General features: G+C 33.7%; 1 protein-coding gene across 2 annotated transcripts in view; it reads right to left on the reverse strand.

Moving 5' to 3' along the window:
- The window catches only part of LOC118199192 (Krueppel-like factor 7), a 129413-nt gene extending 107268 nt beyond the window's left edge, over positions 1-22145 (reverse strand). The window contains exon 1 of one of the 2 annotated variants that reach the window (XM_085825073.1): positions 21988-22145. In XM_085825073.1, coding sequence (XP_085681199.1) covers positions 21988-22026 — 39 coding nt within the window. In that variant the 5' untranslated portion in view covers positions 22027-22145. The remainder of the gene's footprint in view (positions 1-21987) is intronic. The other variant, XM_085825075.1, reaches the window with a different exon arrangement.
- Positions 22146-23527: the final 1382 nt, after the last annotated feature.

Here is a 23527-nt window from a genome sequence, read left to right on the forward strand (position 1 = left end):
TAAACTTGAATTTACTCGAATTAGCAAGCAATAAGTTTAAAAAATTGCCTAAGTAGCAAAAGGATTGAATTAAACTGGATTATTTATATTACAGTACAGCATACGGAAGCTATCTATTAAAAAGAAGAGATGCTTTCGTGAAGGACCTTTCAAATGAAATTGCCTCTTTATGATTGGATTGGATTGGATTATTTAATTATGGCACAAGAGGACTATCTGAGCACACGAGGTCTATCTGCCTAAAGGGAGGGATGCCTTCGTGGAGGTATTTCTAAGGGAAACTGGCTCGTATATACGTTACACATGGGGAAAACCACGAAAACGCCCATGCAGCCAGCCCGTTCGCGGGATTCGAACCTCACCTCTTTATGAAGTTATCCGCAGGCAAAGCTATGAAAAGGCTCATCCAGCTAGCCCACTCGCCGGAATCAGAACGAGAGTCAAACTACCATTGTTCTGCAGTTTTACCGATCAGCCGCTGATATACAAACAGGCAAAGAAATAAATGGGTGGCAAATTAAGAAATATCTGATAGCTGAACTACCAGCATTCAGCTATAAAGGCGCTGTAGTTCGGTCCTGGCAAACGGTCTGACTGCATGTCGCTTTCCCCCATATGTAACGTGCATACAAATAAGTTTCCCTTAGAAAACACTCCTCAAAGGAATCGTTTCTCTTGCACAGGTAGTCGAGTGCTTTCCACAATCAAGTAAACTTAGGAAATTTCTTTTCTTCAAGAGCCCGAACGCTTTTCAGAATCTGTAAATTTATGGGAGAACGTACAAAAACCATTTCACTGATCGCTCTTGCAAAGACGGTTCTCAATAATAAATTCACGATTCTTGTAATAATTTTTTCAGGTATTTTCCGGACTAGTGAACTAGCGGATGAGATTGCTGGACACTGGTATTTCGTTCAACAAAGGGGCTGGCGGCATGCAAGAGAGGTAGTTTTAATTATATACAATTTAAATACGAACTAGCTCCGCAAAACTTTTCTTGGTTTGTGTGATTATGGCAAAGCATCGAGAGCTATCTGCGTAAAGGAAGATATGCTTTCGTGGAGGACTCTGTAAGGAAACTGCTTCGTATACACGTTACATATGGAAAAAATCACGAAAATGCCGATGCAGCCAGCGAGCTCCCGAGATTCGAACCTTCCACCCAACTACCAGTGTTCAGCTACATTTCCGATCGGCCGCTAAAACTTCTGCGGCATGTTCTTCCTTAGAAAGACAGCCCTTGTTTGTTTCGCCTTGATAATTAGCTAATCTGTTAAGTATATCTCAAATATTTAGACTCATCAGGGCTTAAATACCTTTCAAGGCAAGTTTAATCAGTGCTGATCTTCTTTGGTAAAGACTTTTTTTCATGTTTATAGGCCAATTAAAAACATTTAATTTCAAAGGCTGCTGAAATATATGTTAGAACTTTGGCAGAATTTGCTGAAAGATGTTTCGCTAATTATAAATTTAGATAACTAATAATGTAGAAATATCAAAAAATCTGAAACTTATGTTGATATGTAAGAAAAGTGTAAGACTTAATCTAGGAAGTTATCTTCGAAACTGTGAAAAGTACAGAGCAAATTGCTGATAATAGTTCATTGATTGATTTGCCATTCGATTTTCGTACTAGAAAGGCAGTTTTCGAAATATCTTTGATAACGTCACTCTGAATGTTCTTTTTTTTTTTTTTCGGAAGGGGTAAGATCAATGATTTTTTTCAGGAAATCCGGCGAAGAACGAAAGTTGAAATGAGGTTTTTAATTCTAGCACATTTTTGGCTCAAGAGCTAAAACCATTATTATTTTAATTGGAAATATGATGCTAATAAGGCAGTCAAAAATCAAACTACATTTTCTTCAGTTTGGTTAAATAAATTTCTCGAGAATCACAATGAATAGTGCTGAACAAATACGTATTATGTGATATGGTTATTTGACTATGGTAAAGCACACGAGGACTATCAGCCTATGGAAAAGCGATGTCTTTTGGGGGGACTTTTTGAAGGAAAGTGGCTGGTATTCACGTTACAAATGTGGAAAACCACGAAAACTAACAAGTAATGTCAGTCCGTTCGCTTTTGATCGAACACGGGTCGTAGTACCAGCATTTAGTGATCTTATACCACTCTGCCACTAATATAATGAATAATGAGAGAGAGGAATAAGAGACTTTCTTTACAGTCTCAGATATCCTGTATTTAGCAAAAGAAACAAAAGTGCTGTGAGCAAACAATACAAATAACAGCGTATAAAGTATTTCTTGCGCCTTCTTAGCATGCCTTTGTGGTGTAATGGTCAGCACACTCGGCGCGTATTCGAGAAATCTGTGCTTCGACTCCCGGCGAGGGCATTGTTCATTTTTCAAGACTCCTGCTTCGAAATAATTTAACGTCTCTACAGTGGTGCCCCCCGAACTAAAAAAGGTGATGATCGTCACCCACCACCTTTTTTATTTTTAGCAGAATTTGGCCATTATGTCCCTAATCCCCAGTCGCCCTTTAAAAGGGGGAGTATATAAGGTATAGCACCTTCCTTCTTAGCATGCCTTCGTGGTGTAGTGGTCAGCACGCTCGGCGCGTATTCGAGAGATCCGTGATTTGAGTCTTGGCGAGGGCATTGCTTATTTTTCACGTCTCTTGCTTCCAAAAAAAAGCCCAATGTCTCTACAAGCTTATGAATTACATGATGCGAGATATTTTATTCATATTGTTGTGTTATGCGGGTTCTTAAATTTACAGTGATTGAGAACAACACTCGATGAAGAATCAAAACGCAATTTATTCGCCAATATTACACAAAGACACATTTACAGCCGTCGAAAAACTACGATAAACACGCTGAAACAATCAGCAACACAGCTTTCAGGCTATAACAGTGAAGACAGCTTCAAGGTAAAGCATTAAAGTACAGCTTCCAACTCGGTCGATCGCTCTGAAGTCAAGACACTGCTACTGAACTGAACACACTCTCGACACTCTCAAGATATTCTGACGATACAGGCAGGGTTTATATAGCTTTTGACCTGCCTTCGAGAACATTCTGGGGAAAACCGGTCAGATTTCACCAAGTCTTGTCCAATTTTGTCGCCAAATGGGCTATTTTGCGCCAAATCTGGCAACCCTGCCTTTCTTTGTCACTTTCTGGCAACCGTAACCCGGTTTTTCCAGGAAACTTTCTTACCGCGGCTGGGCGTTTTGTAGCAGTGTAAATGCTCGTTTTAAACAATACTGAATAATGTAGATTAAAGAACCATTACCTGAATATTAACTTACATTAGTAAAATTATCAGCTTCACTTCCGATGGATTCAGCTTCAGCTCCTCTTTCTCAAAAGTTTAAAATTTCATCTCTATAGATGTCCCCATGTCAAATCGTTTTCCAGTGAATAATAAAAGAGCGAAATAACAATAAAATATTGTAAAAATAAAAGTGAATAGGAGTTAGTTTCCCTTACAAAGTCCTATAGGCAGATAGTCCTCGTATGTATTGCCAAATAACCAAACCAAATCAAAACTTGAAACGTGCCCACCAGCAGTCGAATAGCTGGTGACAGCTGATCGCTGGCAATTCTTACCACGATGAACGACTGCTTTCAAGGATATGTTCATGGTTTTCTAATGTCTAACGTCAATATCAGTTATTTCCTCTCAGAAAATCCTCCACTACGCATATCTTCTCTTATGCGTTTCCTTATGTTCCATAATTCTTCCTTTCCCTTATCCTTTCTCTTATCATACCCTGCCGTTTATTGTGATTCAACGTAAAATATCATTTCAAGACTAAATCCCATTTGGAAAAGTCCCTTTAGAGCTTTAAAACCGCTTTCCGAAATTCTAATGAATTTGTTTTCCCATATAATCTGCGTTTCTGTGCTTTCGAATAATATAAATCTGTTTTTCTGATAGCTATCTTTTTAAGTATGATGTTTAAAGTAATATGTTTTTTAACTATACATGACCAATAAATATCAAAATGACAGATTAACATGACAATAAATATCAAAATATAAGAGAAACTACATATTTCTAGAGGCCATTGTATTTTTTGCACAATGAGCATTAGCAATATCCTGATTCTGTCTATTGTATTATACAGTACAAAATTACCAAAAGAATTGATTATTTTTTATTCGATTAAGTTTAATGTTTTTAATCCTAAAATTTGGTAGGTTAGCAAATTATAATTAATTTTAAAAAACTGCATTGAACTGTATTTCTCTCTTTTTTTGGGGGGGGAATAAAAATTATAACTATGAAATGTTATGTTGGCAAAAGAACAATTTCCTTTTTTGATAATTCCGAGAAAGAAATGGAGTCGCGTTCAAAGGAAATGGTTTAACAGGTTTCTTTTATTTTTTCCATAGTCTCTTATGAAAACAATATCTTTTTTTAGTTCCCCATTTAATGAACAAATCTATGAACTTAAATGTCGATTGAGAAACTTCTCTAAATTTTGGCTTTTTGCCAAGAGTTACTTCCCGTTTCTCTCTTAAGCGTAAAATAAATGTCTTAACTTTAGTAATGTTTTATATATTTTTATAAGGATATATTTTCAAATTATTACTACATATTTTACATTTTTCAGTCAATCTCGTTCCCGATATATTTTTATAAGGATATATTTTCAAATTATTACTACATATTTTACATTTTTCAGTCAATCTCGTTCCCGATCCATTCATATTTACGAGGAGTTATTATTTTAATTCATAGAATTTGTGAAATGTAGAATTTGATGGCGAAAGGTACATTATTTTAATTCGACAGAAAAAGCTGTTTTCCGAACTTCATAAAGCGTAAAAAATCATCCTTTTTTATCATCCTTTTTTAAAGATACAAAATTGCATGAGAAGATATATATCTTATTTGTATTTGGTGCAAACTAAAAGAGAAACCAACCTATTAACATTTTAATCATTAAAATCTTTCACGTATTCATTTTTCGAATTCTTTATATCCAGTTGGCAAAATGTATCACTTCATTGCACATCGATTTGAGAAGCATTATATTTGAATCAAAACAGAAGATTCTTAAAATGTTTAATTTCATGGCAGCAATATTAAAATTTGAAAGGTTTTTATTAATTAAGCTTTATTCGGTGCGGAAAGCTCATCAATGTCCAAATGGATAAGATATCTGAGCAAGGAAAGTTTCTCAATTTGATTCCGATGTGAAAGAATACACTGTTTGTTCGTGTATTCTCCTAGATTCTTTACGTATAAGAAAACATCAGTCAGTGAAATGGATCATAAAAGTTACTTTGTTTTACGATTATAATTTTGTTAACAAATGTGTGAGCAAATAATATAAACATACTATGAAGACAGAAATGCAGTCATTACTTAAAATAAATTTTTTTTATTTATTAAAAGAAAACTTTGGAAGTAAATTGGGAATGAATAAAAGTAAATGAAAAAGGAATCATATTTATACTTATGTCAGGATTATCCGCACTATTTAATGTAAGCATATTATGCAAGCCTACTTGAAAATATGTGTATATCCATAAGGCATAAACTGTGAAACAAATTTATTAAACTTAATTGGAATCAACTGGCAATACACCATTAAGTTCATAAATTTAATTAAACACATCCTCGCTTCAAGCATACGCTTTTGCGTCACTCTGTTACATTACTCTGTCCCTGCAATTTCTCTGCACTCGAAATCTTTAGCCCAATTGATATTCAGAACTGATACAAATGACGGCTATAAATATGACTGCAGTTAGTACGCAATATTATTTCTCGCCAGCTGCTGCTTGAATAAACCACGTCTATCACTTTGCCTTCTTTTTCTTCTGTTTGCAAAAAATGTGAGTGCGTATTTATAAAGTTTGGGGAGCAGGTCAACCCCATTATGGTCTGCTAGTCTGTATGCTGCTTGAGCAGCTTAATCTTCCAATTAATAAGGATATATTTTACTTATCCAAGGATATTATGGTTCTTGTAAAAGATCCCATCTATTATACCGTCTGCATTGTCCATCATATCTGTTACCACGTACTAAAGTTGACTGGTTTCATCTTCCGTAAAGACTACAACATCACATACATCCACGGTGAATCTGAGAAAGTGGGCAAATCTTTACGGGTTGATAGAATGCAGTGATACAAGCAATATTCGTTATAGAAAGTCTGGACTGAACGTAAACTGCGAGTCGGTAAGGGGCATTGTAAATGGTACAAAAAGATTCGTTCCTCACGCCCAATGACATTTTCTATCGTGGATTGCCGTGAAGATGCATGGTTATACGAACCGCGAAATTTCCAGGGTGATGGATTGGTCGAGGTGGTTTCATAGCTTAGCCACTAAGGCTGCTATCACACGTCGGTTTGTTTTGAAAGAACAACTGTTTGGAACAATTTTTCTGCTTTGTCACAACAGCCAATCACCACAGCTCGCTTTGGGGTTAACACGTGGAAAACTGGTTGTCCATTACAAACAAGCTAACAGCATTCGGCGCTGATAGCTGATTGGTTGAAAACGAACAACTTGCAACTTTTTTCGAAAGGAAGGAAAAAGTCGCACGTCTTTCTTTCAATAGTAAACCAGGCAGAAAAATTGTCCGAAACAGTTGTTCGTATGAAACAAACGCCGTGTGATATGGGCCTAAGATCACCGGATCTCTCGTGTTTGGACTTTTTCTTGAGCTATATGAAAAGCTTAATCTACGAATGCCCCATTGAAACGAATATGGATCTAGTCGTCAGGTTCGTCATTGTTGCCGGCGATACTCGGGAAAAGGCTGGTGTCTTCACAAATGTGCATCAGTTCCTATTGTGTAGGTGTGAAGCCTGCATTACAGGTGGCGGAAGGTCTTTTGAGCAATTTCTTTGAGAATGTACACTGCGGACAAAAAAAAACCGTTCTATATCTCCTGTTCTACTGGGCCGATTGACAAAATTCAAATTGCGTTTTTCATGTCTCGAAAGCGCGACTTAGGATATATATTAGATTTATATATAGAATTGTTCTAACATAGGTATTTTGACACAAAATCGGACTTTTTCTGAAAAAGCATACCAATTTTTTCCCATATTTCCAGTCTACGATTCAAATTATGCCTCGATATTAAATTTTGTAAAATTTGGTGTGAAATTTACGGAGAAATTCAAGAATTTATTTTGGAGAAAAGTTTTCAGTTTGAGCTAAGAATAATTCACTTGGCGAATTTCTTAATATATGGCAACCAATTTTCCTTCCCCTCCCCGGAGCGGGAAAAAAGGTACGCCTCATTCCTACCATTTTTACATTGTGCATGGCGGTAAAAAAAGTCGCATCGTTTCTACTTCCAAATAATTTTATCAACGTGTTTAAACCACATCTGATGTTTTATCACTTTCAACAAACATGCCAAATTTCAAAACGCGCCAATATATAAATTCATGTATATCTTTAGAAATTCTGAATAAAAAACTGTAATTTTTTGCAGGTATGCTTAGAAATACGTCTACTTTAAGATAATGGTAAAAATTTTATAGATTAAAAATAATTCAATTGTTTTAGAAAAATTTATAAAAATTATTTAAAAATACAAATTTTTAAATAAATCATAAAAAATGAATGAACTTTATTTGGAATGAACCTCAATTTTGAAATCTGAAAGGAAGAATCAAATAAGCTTGATAAAAAATGAGAGATCAATGAATAAATATAGTATACCAAACTTAATTAACATTGAGGAGCTAAACTTTTGAGAGCTAATTTTTTAAAAAATACTCGTGCGATTTTTACGAAACTTGGTAGTTTTTCGTAATTTGAGTCGTAGAATGGAAATTTGGAAAACATTGGCATGTTATTTTAGAAAAAGTCCTATTTTGTGTCAAAATACCTACATTAGAACAATGCTATATATAAATCTAATACATATCCTAAGTAGCGCTTTCGAGACAAGAAAAACGAAAGTTGAATTTCGTCAATCGGCCCACTAGAACGAGAGATACAGAACTGTCCCCCCCTTTTTTTTCGGCAGTGTACATCAATTACATTCATGTTAATAAAATGTTTTTTGAACTACCTCCTCTCATTCTTAATAATTAATTCTTTAAATGTGACAGTGAGAGACTACCTTTTAACTTCTCCCCGCTTGCGTTCCGACCATGCATTCTATGATGAATATTGCTTGTATAGCTGCGTTCTATCACTCCGTAAAATTTTGACCACTTTTGCAAATTGCTATATAATAAAAATCTGATGTGTACACCACATGACTTCCTTGTATTGGAATATTAAATTATACGCATTTTTTTTTTTTGCATTTCATCTAAACTTATTGGATTGAATTAAATCTACTTCGCCGACAGCGCATAAACCACAATAGAATAAATGCATTCTTTAAAATTCACTCTTGTATTTGCTTACCATAGCGACACTCTGGCGCTAGATTAACTTAACAGTATTAATAATTATATAACAGATAACTTATATAATAATTATATAACGAAAACTAAGTTAACTGTTATATAATCCAATAATTATATAACAGTTAACTTATATATTTCGTTCATATTATAACTCATAATGCACAAAATTTATATCATTTAAAGAATAGAATTATCTAATCGTTGCCACATGTTCTATTGAAATACTATAATAAAGCTAGAATGATGTATAAAAGAAATTAAGCAAACAAAACAAAAAAGAAGCAGTTTTTCACAGACGACTGAATATTTCTCATTTAATTAATTCAGTTCTCACTTCCCGAGAAGGTAAAAATACATAAAAACTCAAAATATCTATATTAAAAATTACGAAGTAAATCTTAAACACTTATTGCCTCGAAAAAATTCCAGAAAGAATTAAGCATGATTTAATTGGCAATAATAAATGAATGCGTTATCTTTGTTGTTGCGAAGCTAAGTTTCTCTAGATTGGCAACAAATCCACTAGTCTCCTGTTTCAAATGTAAACATCAATGGCCGCCATTAAAAAAAGGCTTAGCGGCACTTAGACAACTTTAAAATTGTTGATAATTCTAAAAATATTGCAGACAGATTTACTAAAGGCATAAAAACCTTAACCGGAAAATAAAAGCAACATAATACGATCATTTTTAAAGCAAAAAATGTACAATTTATAAGCATATAAGAGTAAAGAAACTGAGATTACTGAGCCGGGTAACAGAGTGGATATATATATAAATATATTTATATACGTTTGGTGCGGCCGATTGCAACCAAAATACGAGGTGCACATCTACATGTTATAGCAGTCCTATATACAAAATTTCAATGTTCTGAGGCTACTCGTTTTTGAATTATGCGAGATATGAACGTACGTACATACGTACAGACGCCACGAAAAATTCTCTTCAGAATTAATTTTAAAGCAGTTTTATAATTTTTTTGAAGGAAACGAGTCTTTTATTCTGTCCTTACGTACAGATATCACGAAAAAACATCGTTAAATTGCATTCGATAGCGGTTAAAATGGATATTTTTGTTGAAATATGCTGCCTGAAACTTTTCGCGATTACAATACTTCCTTTTTACTTCGTACAAGGAAGTAAAAATGAGTTGCTCAGAAGCTGTAAATTTATTAGCATAGTTACATACGAAATTTGGACAAAGTAAAAAGTGATATTTAGATGGTCAGTCTTTTTAGAACAAAAAATCTGTTATATTTATTTTCGAAACACGTTGCCATTCTTTCTCCGATTTCAAATACGGAGAAAAGTAAAAAATCTTTAAGCAAACTCGGACTTAATTTTGTTGACGTATATGACCTAACAACTTGTTTTTATAATACAGTGGTTCATTCTGACTATCGCGACTTATCCTTTTTCTTTCAATTTCATTTTCAGTTTTATCTTTCCGCTCTTCTACTGGAGCCTTGCGAATCACTGCACCCAAAATATATTTTAGTCTGGTAAAATTTTACAGCTTGCATCGTTCTTAATTTTCCCCAGACACTCTCTTATACTTCTTCAACTATATTTTTAAAGCTTTAGCAACAGAAATCCTAAAAGTAATTTCAATCTTCACTAGCCGAACTTTCTTACTTTAAGATACCATGAATCAGTTTTTGTTTTTTTAGCCACAGATTCGCGATGTGCTTTTAATGTCACTCGAAGACTTAGTAAAGAAATCGGTAAATTTTAGTTTCTTCTAAGCTTCCAAATTTTCCGGTCATCTTCAAATTATATGCCTCTCTATTTATTCTTTCTCGTTTTACAAGATCTAAATATAAAATCCGCAGATGCATAGTGGGAAATTCAGGGTACTTCATTTTCAGATTTTATTTTAATTGTAATAATATCTTTGCATTGATTTTATTAATTTATTTGTTTTACTTTACTTTTTACATTGATATATTTTTCTGAATATCTCTCAAAAGTTTTTGAAGAAAGACATAAGAGTTTTATCAATTAGTGATCATTTTTTGAGCTGAAAAACTGATTAAGACTTATTACTAATTTGTTCAATGAACAAAGGTTTTTAAAAAATATTATTCTCTCAACCTAACAAAATTAGTAAATTACTTTAAATAATTATGAAATGAATAACTAATGGATGGAACTTGCAAGTGATCATTACGTAAGAAAAGTGAAAAAAAAATTACAACAAAGAATTTTAGAGTTTAGAATTTCAGTTGTAATTTCATAGAATCAAGTCTTCCATAATTCAAATAGTTAAAATTTTAGAAACATCCACTTTTATTTATGAAGCAAACATATATAATCAAACCTTTTTAAGGAAAACTCCATGAACGATCATTCGATTGAGATTATGATCATTGGATCAGAGGCAGGTTCTGAATCCTTGGAGCCTCGAATTAGATCAGTAGACTTCCATTCCTTAATAACAGATAAAAACCTTGTTTTTTTTTACAGCCCGTTCAATGGAGGTTTGATAATACGTACCCGTATGAGCATATGTCGAGCATGTGATCATAAAACCAATTAACATGCACAAATATCTAATTAACCAGTTCTTGAATGAATTAAATTCTTTTTCTTCCCACTGCTATGGAACTATTTTAAGCAAATACTACTGTAGAGACCAGTGGGAACTAACTACTAATGACTCATCTGGGCATGATTTTTAGATACCTTACTTTTCATAAACTAATAGAATACTTTTCAAAGGCAAAACTTCGCAAAATGACGTATGTTAGTATAGCTTTCTTTGATGACCATATTTGGCTGCTGTGTTGTGTAGTTTCCTGCTTTGATTAGCTCTTGGACCTCCTAAGAGGCTGCATCTCCTTGAAGCATAGTGGCTTTTGGTACATGATGGTGAACCATGGAGGAAAACCAGTAAATGTGAGTACCTACGTGATATTTTTTTAAAGCTCAGTTCATCAAATGTTTTTTTCGAATAACCAGACATATATTTTACAGTTGTGGGGATTTAATTAATTTATTTAAGAGTTAATTTTGTTTTCAAGCAACCTTCTTATTGCTCTTGCTCCCCCCCGGGGGGGTCGGCCGGGAGTAATTTTGGCACAGACTCGACTTCTGAGGGAAAATTAACAGTCTTCACAGTGACCAGAACAATCGTTTATTCGATGTTATAGGTTCATGCTCGGCAGGAACCATATGGTACTGTCTTGTCTGCTCCTTGGTTGTGGGGACGTTACAATGCTGAGATATCGAAGGTTGTCCTTGGGGGTTTGGCTCCCCTTGGTCAACACTGGCGGACGGTCGATGCTGAACTATGTTCTAAGGTTTTTTTTCAGTGGATGCTAGCCGCTCATCATCGTTTTCTGTTGCATTTCCCAGACCTTATGAAATAAAAATCGTCCCCTCGGGCTGACCAGGGTGGTTATGCATCCTTGGATAGCCTTTAGGTGGTTGGGGTGTTTAACTGTGTTAAAGCTGCCATTGAGCCAGCCAGGTCAAGGTTTAGTTAGTGATGGAGCCAGCCTGGTCTAGGTCCTTCCTCCTAGTGCACTGCTCTTGCTTTCAACCCACGCTTTCTTGCCAGAATGATATTTCAGTTTCGCGCGTTACGCAAAGTAGGGTAGAAAGTTATCCTTTAAGCTGGTGTCTGAGTTATTTCAGACGGAACGTGTTCTGCCTTTCGACCATGTTGTTTTGCTGATTTCTAAGCTTGCTATTTTGCTGCCGAGCATTTTAGTGTTGCCGGTATGTCTACCTTAGTGGTAGAACTAAGAAACAGCTACGCGTTAAATAACTCTTCGTAGCTTCGGCTAATTATTTAACTTAGTTTTAATTTTGTATTTCTGTCTTTCAGACTGCAAGAACCAAGAATACCGACTGTAAATACTTCTTGACTATTTCTTGAGTTGAATAAAAGAGTCTTTTCTCTCTTTTCACGTGTTTTTATAGATACAGTTTGAATTTAGCGAATAGTCGCTTCACAGTTCAAGTAAGGATCTACCCAACAAAGTAATTTTAATTTAGCTAGAATCTTACATAGTAATCCGCAAAACTTCAACTCTAAGTTTATAAAAAATTTATAAAAAAGTTTAAGTCTATAAAGTTCATAAAAATTATTATAAGTTTATAAAAAAAATATTACTGGAGAATACCGCTTTGTTGGCATGAGATCCCTTCAAATAGTATCGAAACAAAAAAAAGGGATGGGATACCCTTACATCTGTCTCGCGGAGGATTCTCCTTCAATATTAGGAAGTAGCTTGGCAAATTCTTGCACTTACCTGCAGATGCTCAAAGCCTAAGCCAATGGCAAGGGCAACCCTTGCTTCTTGGCCGCGACAAAAATCGTAGAATTGATCTCATGTTTAGACAAGCGAGATAAATCATAACAATTCTTATGAAATAAAAAGTGGCAACCATATAAATAAGTTTCTTTTATTTGTTGTATACGTTTTCGAATGAAGAGTTTTATTTGAAGCGTAATGGGGCATATAAATCAACATTTGTTGGTTTATTGCCACATTTTACTTTTATAAATATTTTCAGAAGCTGGAAAAACTGCATCAGGTATCGAACCTCCATCAAAATTCGTACTGTAGAGCAAACAACCTTTTATTAATATCTCAGCAAACTTCGTATTTAAATTAAATTTATATTCTCTTCCCGACAAAGCTGAGCACTGGTGAAGCAGGATTATCCCGAATATAACGTATAAGGTTTAAACAACTTAGATTCTCTCCGCAAAGTCCACATTTATGAGAGGTGGTAGTTTTAGCAGTAGTCGTCATTGGACTAATACAGATAAGCCTAAACTAAGCACAAATTCAAAAGGGGTGTCCAGAGGAAAAACAAGAGAATTTCAGTTTCAAAAATAGTGTTATATGAAGATCTAGTGAAAAAGAATAAAGTCGCTTTTCGTACTGATTGTATGATTTAAAACAGAATGCTACAAAAATTATTCACCGATAAAGATACTGTTTTCACTTTCGTTTCAATGAACATGCTTTAAGTAACTATTCGAGTAATTTCTTTACCGGTTTAAACATTTAAAAAAAAATTGATGTGGATACCACAACACTTCCTTGTGCGGCCTATTAAATTATACACACTTTTTGCCGCATTTCATTTAAATTAATTTCCTCGAATTTCATTGTAATGTATTTCCCATTCAGTTAATTCAGTTCTCACTTCGCTGCGAGGCAAAAATACATAAAAACTCAAAACATCTTCATAAAAAGTTGTAAAATATAGAAAAAAATAAAATATCAAATACAGTTAAAAATATTTTTACAATTAAAATTAGAATTTCTACGCAAAAACAAGCAATTTGGCCAGCGAGCAGCAAGATAGATTTTTCAGTGCACAAAATTGCTTCCACTGGAAGTCAAAGTTAACTTTGGTCCACTGGGCAAAAAAATGTGGAAGTAGGTGCACCAGCTGACTTAATTAAATATTTTATTTCCAGTGGCTATTCAAAAAGTTACAAAGAACTAAAATATTATTAGCAGAGTTTACAAACAATAGGACAAAGAACAAAAAGACCGAAGTCATTGTCTAAGAAGCGCTCTTGACTCCCAGTATCTCGACTCCTCTGTAATACCCCACCAGCGGCCGAGCGGTAAGGTCGCTGAACACTGGTAGTTCGGTCCGAGTTCGAATCCTACGAACGAGTTGGCTGCATGGATGTTTTCCTGGTTTCCCCATGTGTAACGTGTATAAGAGCCAGTTTCCCTTAGAAAGTCCTCCACGAAGGCATCCCTCCCCTTAAGCAGATAGCCCTCGAGGCTCTGCCGTAATTAAATAAAATAACCTAACCTCTGTAAGACCACGAAGAGCCCCACGTCGAATTAGGTGGTTCCTGTCCATTTCTTCTCCAGAACAAGTGGGCAAATAGGATCGCTTAAAATGCCTATGCGTGGCAGGGGGGCGGCAAGGCAATCATGTCTTGTAGACAGACGGAATGCCGCAACTGCATTGCGTCTTGGACTATCGGGAATAAGAGAAGCACTTATCATTCTGAAACTTTTTTAAGAATGATTAGTCCTTCTTTTATTCCCGATATTCCAACTTAATTAAATATTGTACAAAGAATTTCAAATGTAAACAAATAGCGGCCACTTTTGAATTGTTGATAATTCTACAACTATTGCATGCAGATTATCTAAAGGCATAAAAACCTTAAGCGGACATAAGAACAGCAAAACTGAATCACTTTTAAAGCAAAAAAGGAACAATTTTACCAACATATAAGAAAAAAAAAACTGATCTCACCAAGCCAGTTAACAGATTGGGTGTGTATATATATATATAAGCGTGTGTATTAATATGACTTCTCTAGATGTGCATATTAAGCATTTCTTGCCGAAAGTATCACTGAAGTGCATAGAGGTCAAAGGGGTCATGTGTCAAGGATTTTGGAAAATCTCCATCTGGAAGTAAACACACTTCCGCAGCTTTCTGCATCTAAACACAGATTTTTTTTCATCAGTCATCTGTTAATCTGTTAATCTCAGCTCTGCCTCAGGTAGATAGATGAATATGTGTCCTTAATTCAAACTGTAAAATGGAGTTTCTTCATGTTGTTTTTGTATTTGTAATTGCATTACTTTCACCATATTAGAAAAACTAAATTGAAATTTCACAGTTTACAAGAAAGGAAGTCTCCCTAACCACTGCGTAGTCCCCCCCCCCCCCATCATTTAAACTGGTTACAGCCGAAAACACCGCGGCAAAAACATCACGGACGAAAACGTCGCGGAGAAAACAACGCAAGGCAAAAACGTCGTGCTACAAAACATCGTGGGAGAAAACATCGCAACGAGAAAACATCGCAGTTCTAAAACATCGTGGTACAAAACATCGTCGTCGAAAATAAAGCGGTTCAAAAACTTCGCAGTTTAAAAACATCGTCTTCGAAAATATCGTGGTAAAAAATAAAGTATCTACAAATCATCGCATGACAATAACATCGCAGACATGCTTCTTTCAGGCTTTAATAACTGTAAATGGATATTCCCATATTGATTTGTGATCGCAAGATGGAAAGAAGGATAATTTTTACTTTCATACTTTTTATTAACTAATAAATTTTTGCTGAGAAAATAAGAATGAAACTTAAGCATAGAAAATTAATGCAACTTATAGCACTTAATAGAATTTTAAACCGACATAGTTAACTAACAAAGGCCATTAATAAATCTTTTTTATAAAGTTTTTACTGGTAATTTTTCTTGAAAAGTATAATCTATAATTTGCATTTAATTTTTTATGCTTAAGTTTCCTTCTTACTTTTTCAGCAAACATTTATTAGTTAATAAAATATGTGAAAATAAAAATTATCCTTCTTTACATACTGCGCTCACAAATCATTATGGGAATATCCATTTACAATAATTAAAACCTGAAAAAAGCATGTCTGCGAAGTTATCGTCATGCGATGATTTGTAGATACTTTATTTTTTACCACGATATTTTCGATGACGATGTTTTTAAACTGCGAAGTTTTTGAATCGCTTTATTTTCTACGACGATGTTTTGTAGCACGATGTTTTAGAACTGCGATTTTTTCTCTTTGCGATGTTTTTTCCCACGATGTTTTGTAGCACGACGTTTTCGCCTTGCGTTGTTTTGCACGTTTTCGCCTTGCGTCGCGGAGAAAACAACTTGCGTTGTTTTCTCCGCGACGTTTTCGTCCGCGATGTTTTTGCCGCGATGTTATCGGCGGACACCATTTAAACTATATCATGATTTCGTTCTTTTCCTTTATTTTTGTACAAATAGAATGCAGAGATACAATTAAAATATTGTACCAAAATTTATAACGACCAATAACAATCAAACGTCTATTCAAATAGTAAACATTTTATTTCCAATCTTTTTGTTCTTGAAGATTATCAAAATATTATTAGTTATCATACTAGACTACTCTGTACAAATAAACAATACATTGCTACAATGGGAAATATAAATTAAAAATATGCATGGTTGGCAATGTTTCATCGATTCCAAATGGCCACGTTTTATTTATTTATTTATTTTCCTATCTTCACGGCGGGAAATCTCTTTTGATGATTTTAAACTAAGCATTTTCTACAAAAGAAAACATATCAATACCATCTAAAACATTTTTCAAGTATGTAGAAATATATATCGTTGTTTCCAAAATTATTTCACTGAATATTTCACATTGCTTTAGGATACATAATTCTTCATTTGCTTAGTGTTAAACAATTTAATTATCCATTTGTTCAAAACATAACAAACTTGGTAAGCACTTCCACAGAGAACCCGGTAAATGTAAACATCGCCAACTTTGGCGATAATAGTTCAAACTTGGTAACCCATCGGATTTATCCTTTTCGCTTGTTCGAAGTTTGCAACCATTCCTCTTGCGTTTATTTTGTTGAATTAACACTGTCGTTGTTCGCATTTGCAGATTTATATTATTCTTCTCTTATTTATTATTATTTTTTCTGAATTTTTAACAACGAATAGATAGAAATATTTTCGTAGATAGATGCCGGTTCTCGGTTCGGGATGAATGCTAATTTGTAACACGGCTGTTCACGTTGTGTTCTTAATTAACAGCTCTAAGAACCATGAGGTTTCCAAAGTCTAAAATAATTTGATTTCGTAGACCGCAAAAATGTGCATGTGCATTTTAAATGATTAAGTAATGCTTTTATTTTTATTATTGGTTATTGTCATCTAAAATTATGAGAATAAATCAATTTTTATAAATAAAATTTTAACAAGATAATATATTGTTAATGCTTTTCTAACAATAACCTTTCGAAGGATGACAGGTGTGACATAAATAGATTATTAAATTGAAATAAAAAATATTATTGATTGTCTAAGATGACAGAATAGTTTGATGCATCACCATGGTCATCAAAATTAGCAAACCACTGCTGGTGTAAGGAACATATTGTTTTGTTAACTGGAATTTAAGACAATTTTTTTTCGTATATCACGTTTAACCGGTTAATTTCAGTATATTAATACTAATTTATATTTTTATTTCCGTTATAAATGCTTATATATTGTCTTATGCTTAATAATATATTCCTTTCTGTGCTAACTTGAGTTTAATACAAATTTATTTTCGTATATCACGTTTAACCGTTTAGTTTTACATCTACATGCATATTATCTGTGAATTTTTACTACCATATGCTTAATATACTGTTTTATCTGCTAACTTGAATTTACATGCACTAAAAATCACGTTTACAAAATATCACGTTTACGGCTCGGCTCATCGTCGATGAACCGCGAGCTTGGCGAGTAAGAATGCAACGACGCCAACGGGTTCTTTCCCGAGGCGCCAACGGGTTCTCTGCGGATGAAAACCCCAAACTGGAGTAATAAATTTACTAATATATAATAAAGCAATGAATGATATCATTTGGGAAAGACTTATTAAAGTGTTTATTTTACGTTCTGTAATTAATTATTAAAATATCATGTATTCAATTAATTTTAAACTGTGTATCAAGAGTAGATACATTTTTGTCATAATTAACGTGTAACATTGAAAAAATATGCTCACCGATAAATGTCTTCAGTGTCCAGTGACGTAATTATTTATGTCAATTATCATCAGCTGTACCCGAGTTGGGCTTATATGCATAGGTTAGGGCACGAAATAAGCAAACTAAATGACTGGCAACGTGTTGCGCAACTGATGTATGTTGAGATTAGGATGTGCATTATATTATTTAAGGTATCAGACTACGTTCTAATGGTCAACTTTGAAGAACTTTGAAATAAAGTAATAAAAATGTTCAAAACATTTTTATTACTTTATTTCAAAGTTTATATAATTAAGATTCACAAAACTACTTTATATCTATTCAAAGAACTATTTTATTTCTTTGGTCATTGGGACCAGAATTATGGCAGAATTATTGTTCTGCGCCGTAAATGGATGTTTCTGTTTATGAACCGGAAGTTAATGTTCAAAGGTACACAGACTATTATTCTAAATAACTTTAAAATGAGAATCTTTCAGTTGAACATTTTTGGTGAAGTTCAAAAACTGATCTCGAACTTTTTTATTTGTTATTTAGTGTTAGAGCACAAGATTAGCTTTGCAATTTAATTTTCATACTTGACAAAATTTTCTTTTCTTTTTGTTTCTGTTTGCATTGCATTAATCCTGTGTTTTTTTTTAAACTTGATTTTTCGAGTTTTCTCCAAGGAAAAAACACTTTAACTTAAAATATTACTATAGTAATTTTATGAAACTTTCCACAAATATTCTATGAAATATTGTGAATTAAATGATCCAAAAGTTTAGGTTTAGGTACATAACTAAATTTTTTTTTAGACAATTTTGCAAATGAAAAGAGACGGATTTCTCGAAAAGTAGCTAATACCTGTACTCAAACAGGCATATTTAATAGACATTTGGCTTTATCATTTAGATTTTAGTCTACAAGGTATATCAGTACAGCTGTAATAAACTTTCAGGAGAGACAGAGTACACCTAGACGATGGGAAATCATATAGCAATGCATGGTTGGAAACGCTTTCCTGGCGCGGTTGTGACGATGCAAAACGTAAAAAAGGAAGGACACAAACAGTGAGACAAAACATGTTTTATTATGTTTAGTTTAGCAGAAATCTACAAATAAAAACAAAAATAAACAACTATCGTTATTAAAGAAGGTGTTTGAAATTACGGCCCCGGACCGTGATGCAGGCCTCACTTCCCTGGCGCATGGAAGATCTGCTATCACGAATGGAAGATCACATGGAAGATGCATGAAGCACCGTTCCTGCATCAAGGTCTGGGTCGTAATTTCGAAGACCTTCTTTGATGACGATCGTTGTCTTATTTATGTTGTTTATGTTGTTTTTTCTTTGTTTTTGTTGTTTTCCGAATAATAAACATGTTTTCTTACCCCGTTCGTGTCCTTTCTTTCTTGACTTTTATGTCGTCACTAACTGCGTCAGGAAAGCGTTTCTGACATGCATTCCTGTGTGATTTCCCATCGCCTAGGTGTACTCTATCGCTCCTAAAAGTTGGCACTGCTGTACTGATACACTCTGTATTTAATTCCTTATACTTTAATACATATACGTGACTAAAATAAAAGTAAAATATTGACAAATATAATTTAAAAGAACATGTTTAGTAATCCCCATATCTAAAATGTTTCAACTCAAAATGTATGAAAAAACCAAAACTTTCCCTTTGCTAACATGTTTATCTCTTGTTTGTATCATTTTAAATAGTATTCTATTAAATAAAACCAATAGTAGATTTATTTTTACTATTATCCAAAATTTGGGTGTCGAACGTAATCGATACCTTAAAGCTAATGTGGTTTCTGACAGTAATCAGTATTCGTTACTTATGACTCAAAGGCATAATTTAAGTGAAATATAAACGTAACAGTTAATTGGTAGTCTTCAGGAGAAGTTGCCGAAGATTTGAATATCCCTCAAAAAGTCATAATAAGTACTTGGAACCATTTTTCAAGCAATGAATATATCAGCTTAAAAAAAACTGAATCCCAAAGCAATTTACTGTCACTGACAACTCGATGAAATCATAAACCGTTTAAAAGAGAAGTGGGTTTAAACTCTCGGGTTACCGCAGCAACTCGAATCAATCGTTCTACTAATGCACGACGGCTTCATGAGGTTGGAATTTATGCGAGAAAAACTATGGCTTGTGTCCGTCACTTCTTCCAAAGAGGCCGATTAAGGTGGTGTCTTTGTTACCTTCAGAGGAAGCAAGAGGAATACGACAGTGTATTATTTATTAACACTTAATTGCAGAAATAATCTGAACGCTAATTCTAGACATATTTGGATCTGGAGGGAACAAGTGTACGCAAGTTGCCTTCCGTTGTTCGTGAAAGATCCCGTTTCCATGGATACAGTTTCATAGTTTGGGATGGAATCATCAAGAAAAGCCGTATGAAGCTGTATATCATTAACGAAAGTTCTGAAGCCGATCACAGATATCTGAAGGAAGCCTTTGAACCTGATGTGAGATTATTTAGGGATGTTGACGACCCAGATGTATCACTAATGGATGATAATAACTTGGCACCATCTTTTTTTTTAACTCTCGTCTGTATCCAAGCATCTTGGTGCTGGCATACTTGAAAGTAGAAGATATCATTCTAATGGCCTAACAAAATTACTCACCACATTTGAACTTGGTTAAAATACAGTGAGCAAAATGTCTCCATGGACACTCAAGGATCTGAAAAGTGCACTTTCAGAAACGTGGCGAAGAAAAGTGCCTTGTTATCATTTTATAACAACGAAACTTTTTCTTTCATTTACATGTTTAACACAGTAACAATTTAAAATACAAACTTAAAATTAAATATAATTACCAGTCAACACAATGAATAGTAAATTCGTTGAGTTTTCATAAGTTTTACAATCTAACAGAAAGTTTTTTAACGAACAAAATTGTAATAGCCTAACTAATTCTTTAACTAAAATGCAATCGATAGGACAAAACTAGAATTTTAAGACTAAAACAGCAGTCATTTGAGTCTTCAAACAGAAGAATGTCAATGACAGCTATATATTCGACTAGATTAAATTATTTCATTTGCAGCTGAGCACACAAAAGTTACTTGCCACAAGTAAGATACCTTTTATGAAGCGCTTTCTATGGAAATTAAGTCATTCCTAAGGTTCTGTAACAGAGAAATTAGCATTTTGAAAATGTTAAAGCTCTTTTTTCTCTACTAAGCTTCAATTAGCATTTCAAAAGGAATGTCTGGATATTAAATCAAATAGGTGAATACAGTATAGATATTAGTAATAAAATAAACATTCTAATTAGTTTCGCTATCGATGTAGTTAAGATATTAAAATAAGAACACACAATGATCGTAAATGAATTAAAATTTGCAATTAAATGAAATGTAAATTACACGTGGAATCACTTTCTTATTTAAAAATTCTCAACGAAATTTCCTTAAATTGTTTTTTACAATACTATGCTTTTGTTAAATCGAACGAACTTAGTAGAAATATCTATAAAAAATGACTAAAAATTTCGAACGTAATTACTCAGTTTTTTTTTATCTACAGTTAAACATTACAGAAGAAATGTGTGCAAAATAGAAAAATTGAGATTATCAAACTGATCTTATTTGTTTCTTGATGTGTTTTTAGTTTTTCTCTGAGCAAGTGCTTTTTTTCCCTGTTCTTTCTTCAAATTTTACGTCAAAGTTTTGTATTTAATTTTTAAAGCATATATACCACATTAGTTTTTGCTATCATCTTCAACAGGCGAAAGAATTGTTAAAGTATCGTTAACATTTGAGAGAGATTTTGATTTTTAGTTACGCTTGAGTTTCGCTTTCAGTCACTTTCGATTTTACCCGTGAGCAACCATATCTAAAATATTAATTAAGATGAATAGTATTTCTTTAATATTTTACATTAAACGGGTCACTGTATACTTATTATAACTAAGAAAAACATAGAAAACTTTCCGTAATTTTGCTTTTAATGTCGAACCTACTTAAAAACTATTACTATCCAATGACCATGCGTTCGTGTATTAGCTAATTATATCCAATGTGACCGAAAAACGTGACGCGTATTAAAGTAGAAAAAATAATTATCTGGAATTAAAAAAATTATATTACCTGAAACCCTTCTATAGAATGGAACTTTACATCAAACATGATTAGCTACCACGCTACTAGCAGAAACAGAGCTCTAAAAAAAAATTAAAACAGGGATTGAAAGGATATCACTCTCAATAATGTCTGTAACCGTATCCGCTCCTCTTCAAAAATGCTTGATTTTCCCTGTAGTACTCTGGAACTCAGATTAGTAATTGTTGTTGAGCTGAACAGATTGGGCAAAAAGCCATTTTTTCTTAGTTTAGCAAATGGTATTAGGGATCACGTGAGAATTTAAACTCCTCCTTCCTGGCTTCACTCTGCCGTCGCCAAGGGAACGGATATCACGAACCACGCTTGTAGAGTTATCGCTTTCAAGCTCCAATTGAAAATGAATTTTTGGCGATATATTTTTGTTCTTGTTTCGTGGATCTTAGCGATTATTTACTGTTCCTTAAATATTTCTGTTTCAAGTCCTTTAAGATATATATAGGAAGTAAAGTGAAAGAAGTATTGATTTGTTTTAAAGAATCTCATCAAATACAGAAGTGATTACAAAACTATTTTTAATCAATAAGAAATTTTTTTATTTATTCGGCTTTTCACAAGCTCAAATTAAATGCAAAACTAAATTCAAATTAAATGTAGAACAAAATTTATTACGATATTATTTCATAGAGTAAATTAATGCCGCTTGGAGACCTTACTAAGGAAAAGACTTAATTACATATAATTTAGTTGCGTATTTATTTCACCGGATTTGCTAGCGTACGAGGTTTGCAACAAATATTTCTTGCAAATAGCAATATTTTCATTTTGCTATAACATAAAATGCGGATGCTCAAAAACATTGTAAAATAACTAGAGAATTGTAATTGCCAGTGAATCATGATGAATAAAAAAATAATTAAAAAAAACTATTAAACTCGCAATCGTTATAAATTTCAGTTAAAAAACTGCAATCTGATATTTTGAGATTACAATCCAACACTTCGAAAAGTTTCTCACTTAAGTTTCAAAAAACTTATTAATAATAAATAAAACTATAAAATCATAAATTAAATTAAAATTTCATTCCGATTTTGATAATCAGAATTCATTTTAGCATCTGAAACTGTTTTAAACGAAGCTGCGATGAGCCTACTACAGTGGTGAAATAAATTAAGAGAATTTGCATATTTTATCGAATTGCATGAAAAGAACTGAATTGTAGGAAAAACCACTGCTTCTAGATAAAAATGCAAATCTTGTACGGCAAATACGTAAGCGTGCACGTGTGTGTAGGCGGAGCCTGCAGAAAAACAGGCTTTATAAGCGCGTGAAGGGTAAGACGAATTGCGTTCGCTAGCACACCTCCGTGAACATCTTGGTGTTATCTTGCAGCAATCGGTTAAATTCACATCAAAACAGCAAAAATGAGTAGCCAGCAACGGTTAGATGATGGAATGAGTTGCCGAATTGTGGGGAGGCTAGAGGCAGGCCAGTCGCAAGTCCAGATATGCAGAGAGTTTAATTTAACGCCTAGCGTCGTGTGTAACCTATGGAAACAGTTCCAAGATAC

Source organism: Stegodyphus dumicola, chromosome 10, assembly GCF_044657685.1.
Source record: "Stegodyphus dumicola isolate Sdum_Otavi_A_Nest chromosome 10, ASM4465768v1".
NCBI classification, from domain to species: domain Eukaryota; kingdom Metazoa; phylum Arthropoda; class Arachnida; order Araneae; family Eresidae; genus Stegodyphus; species Stegodyphus dumicola.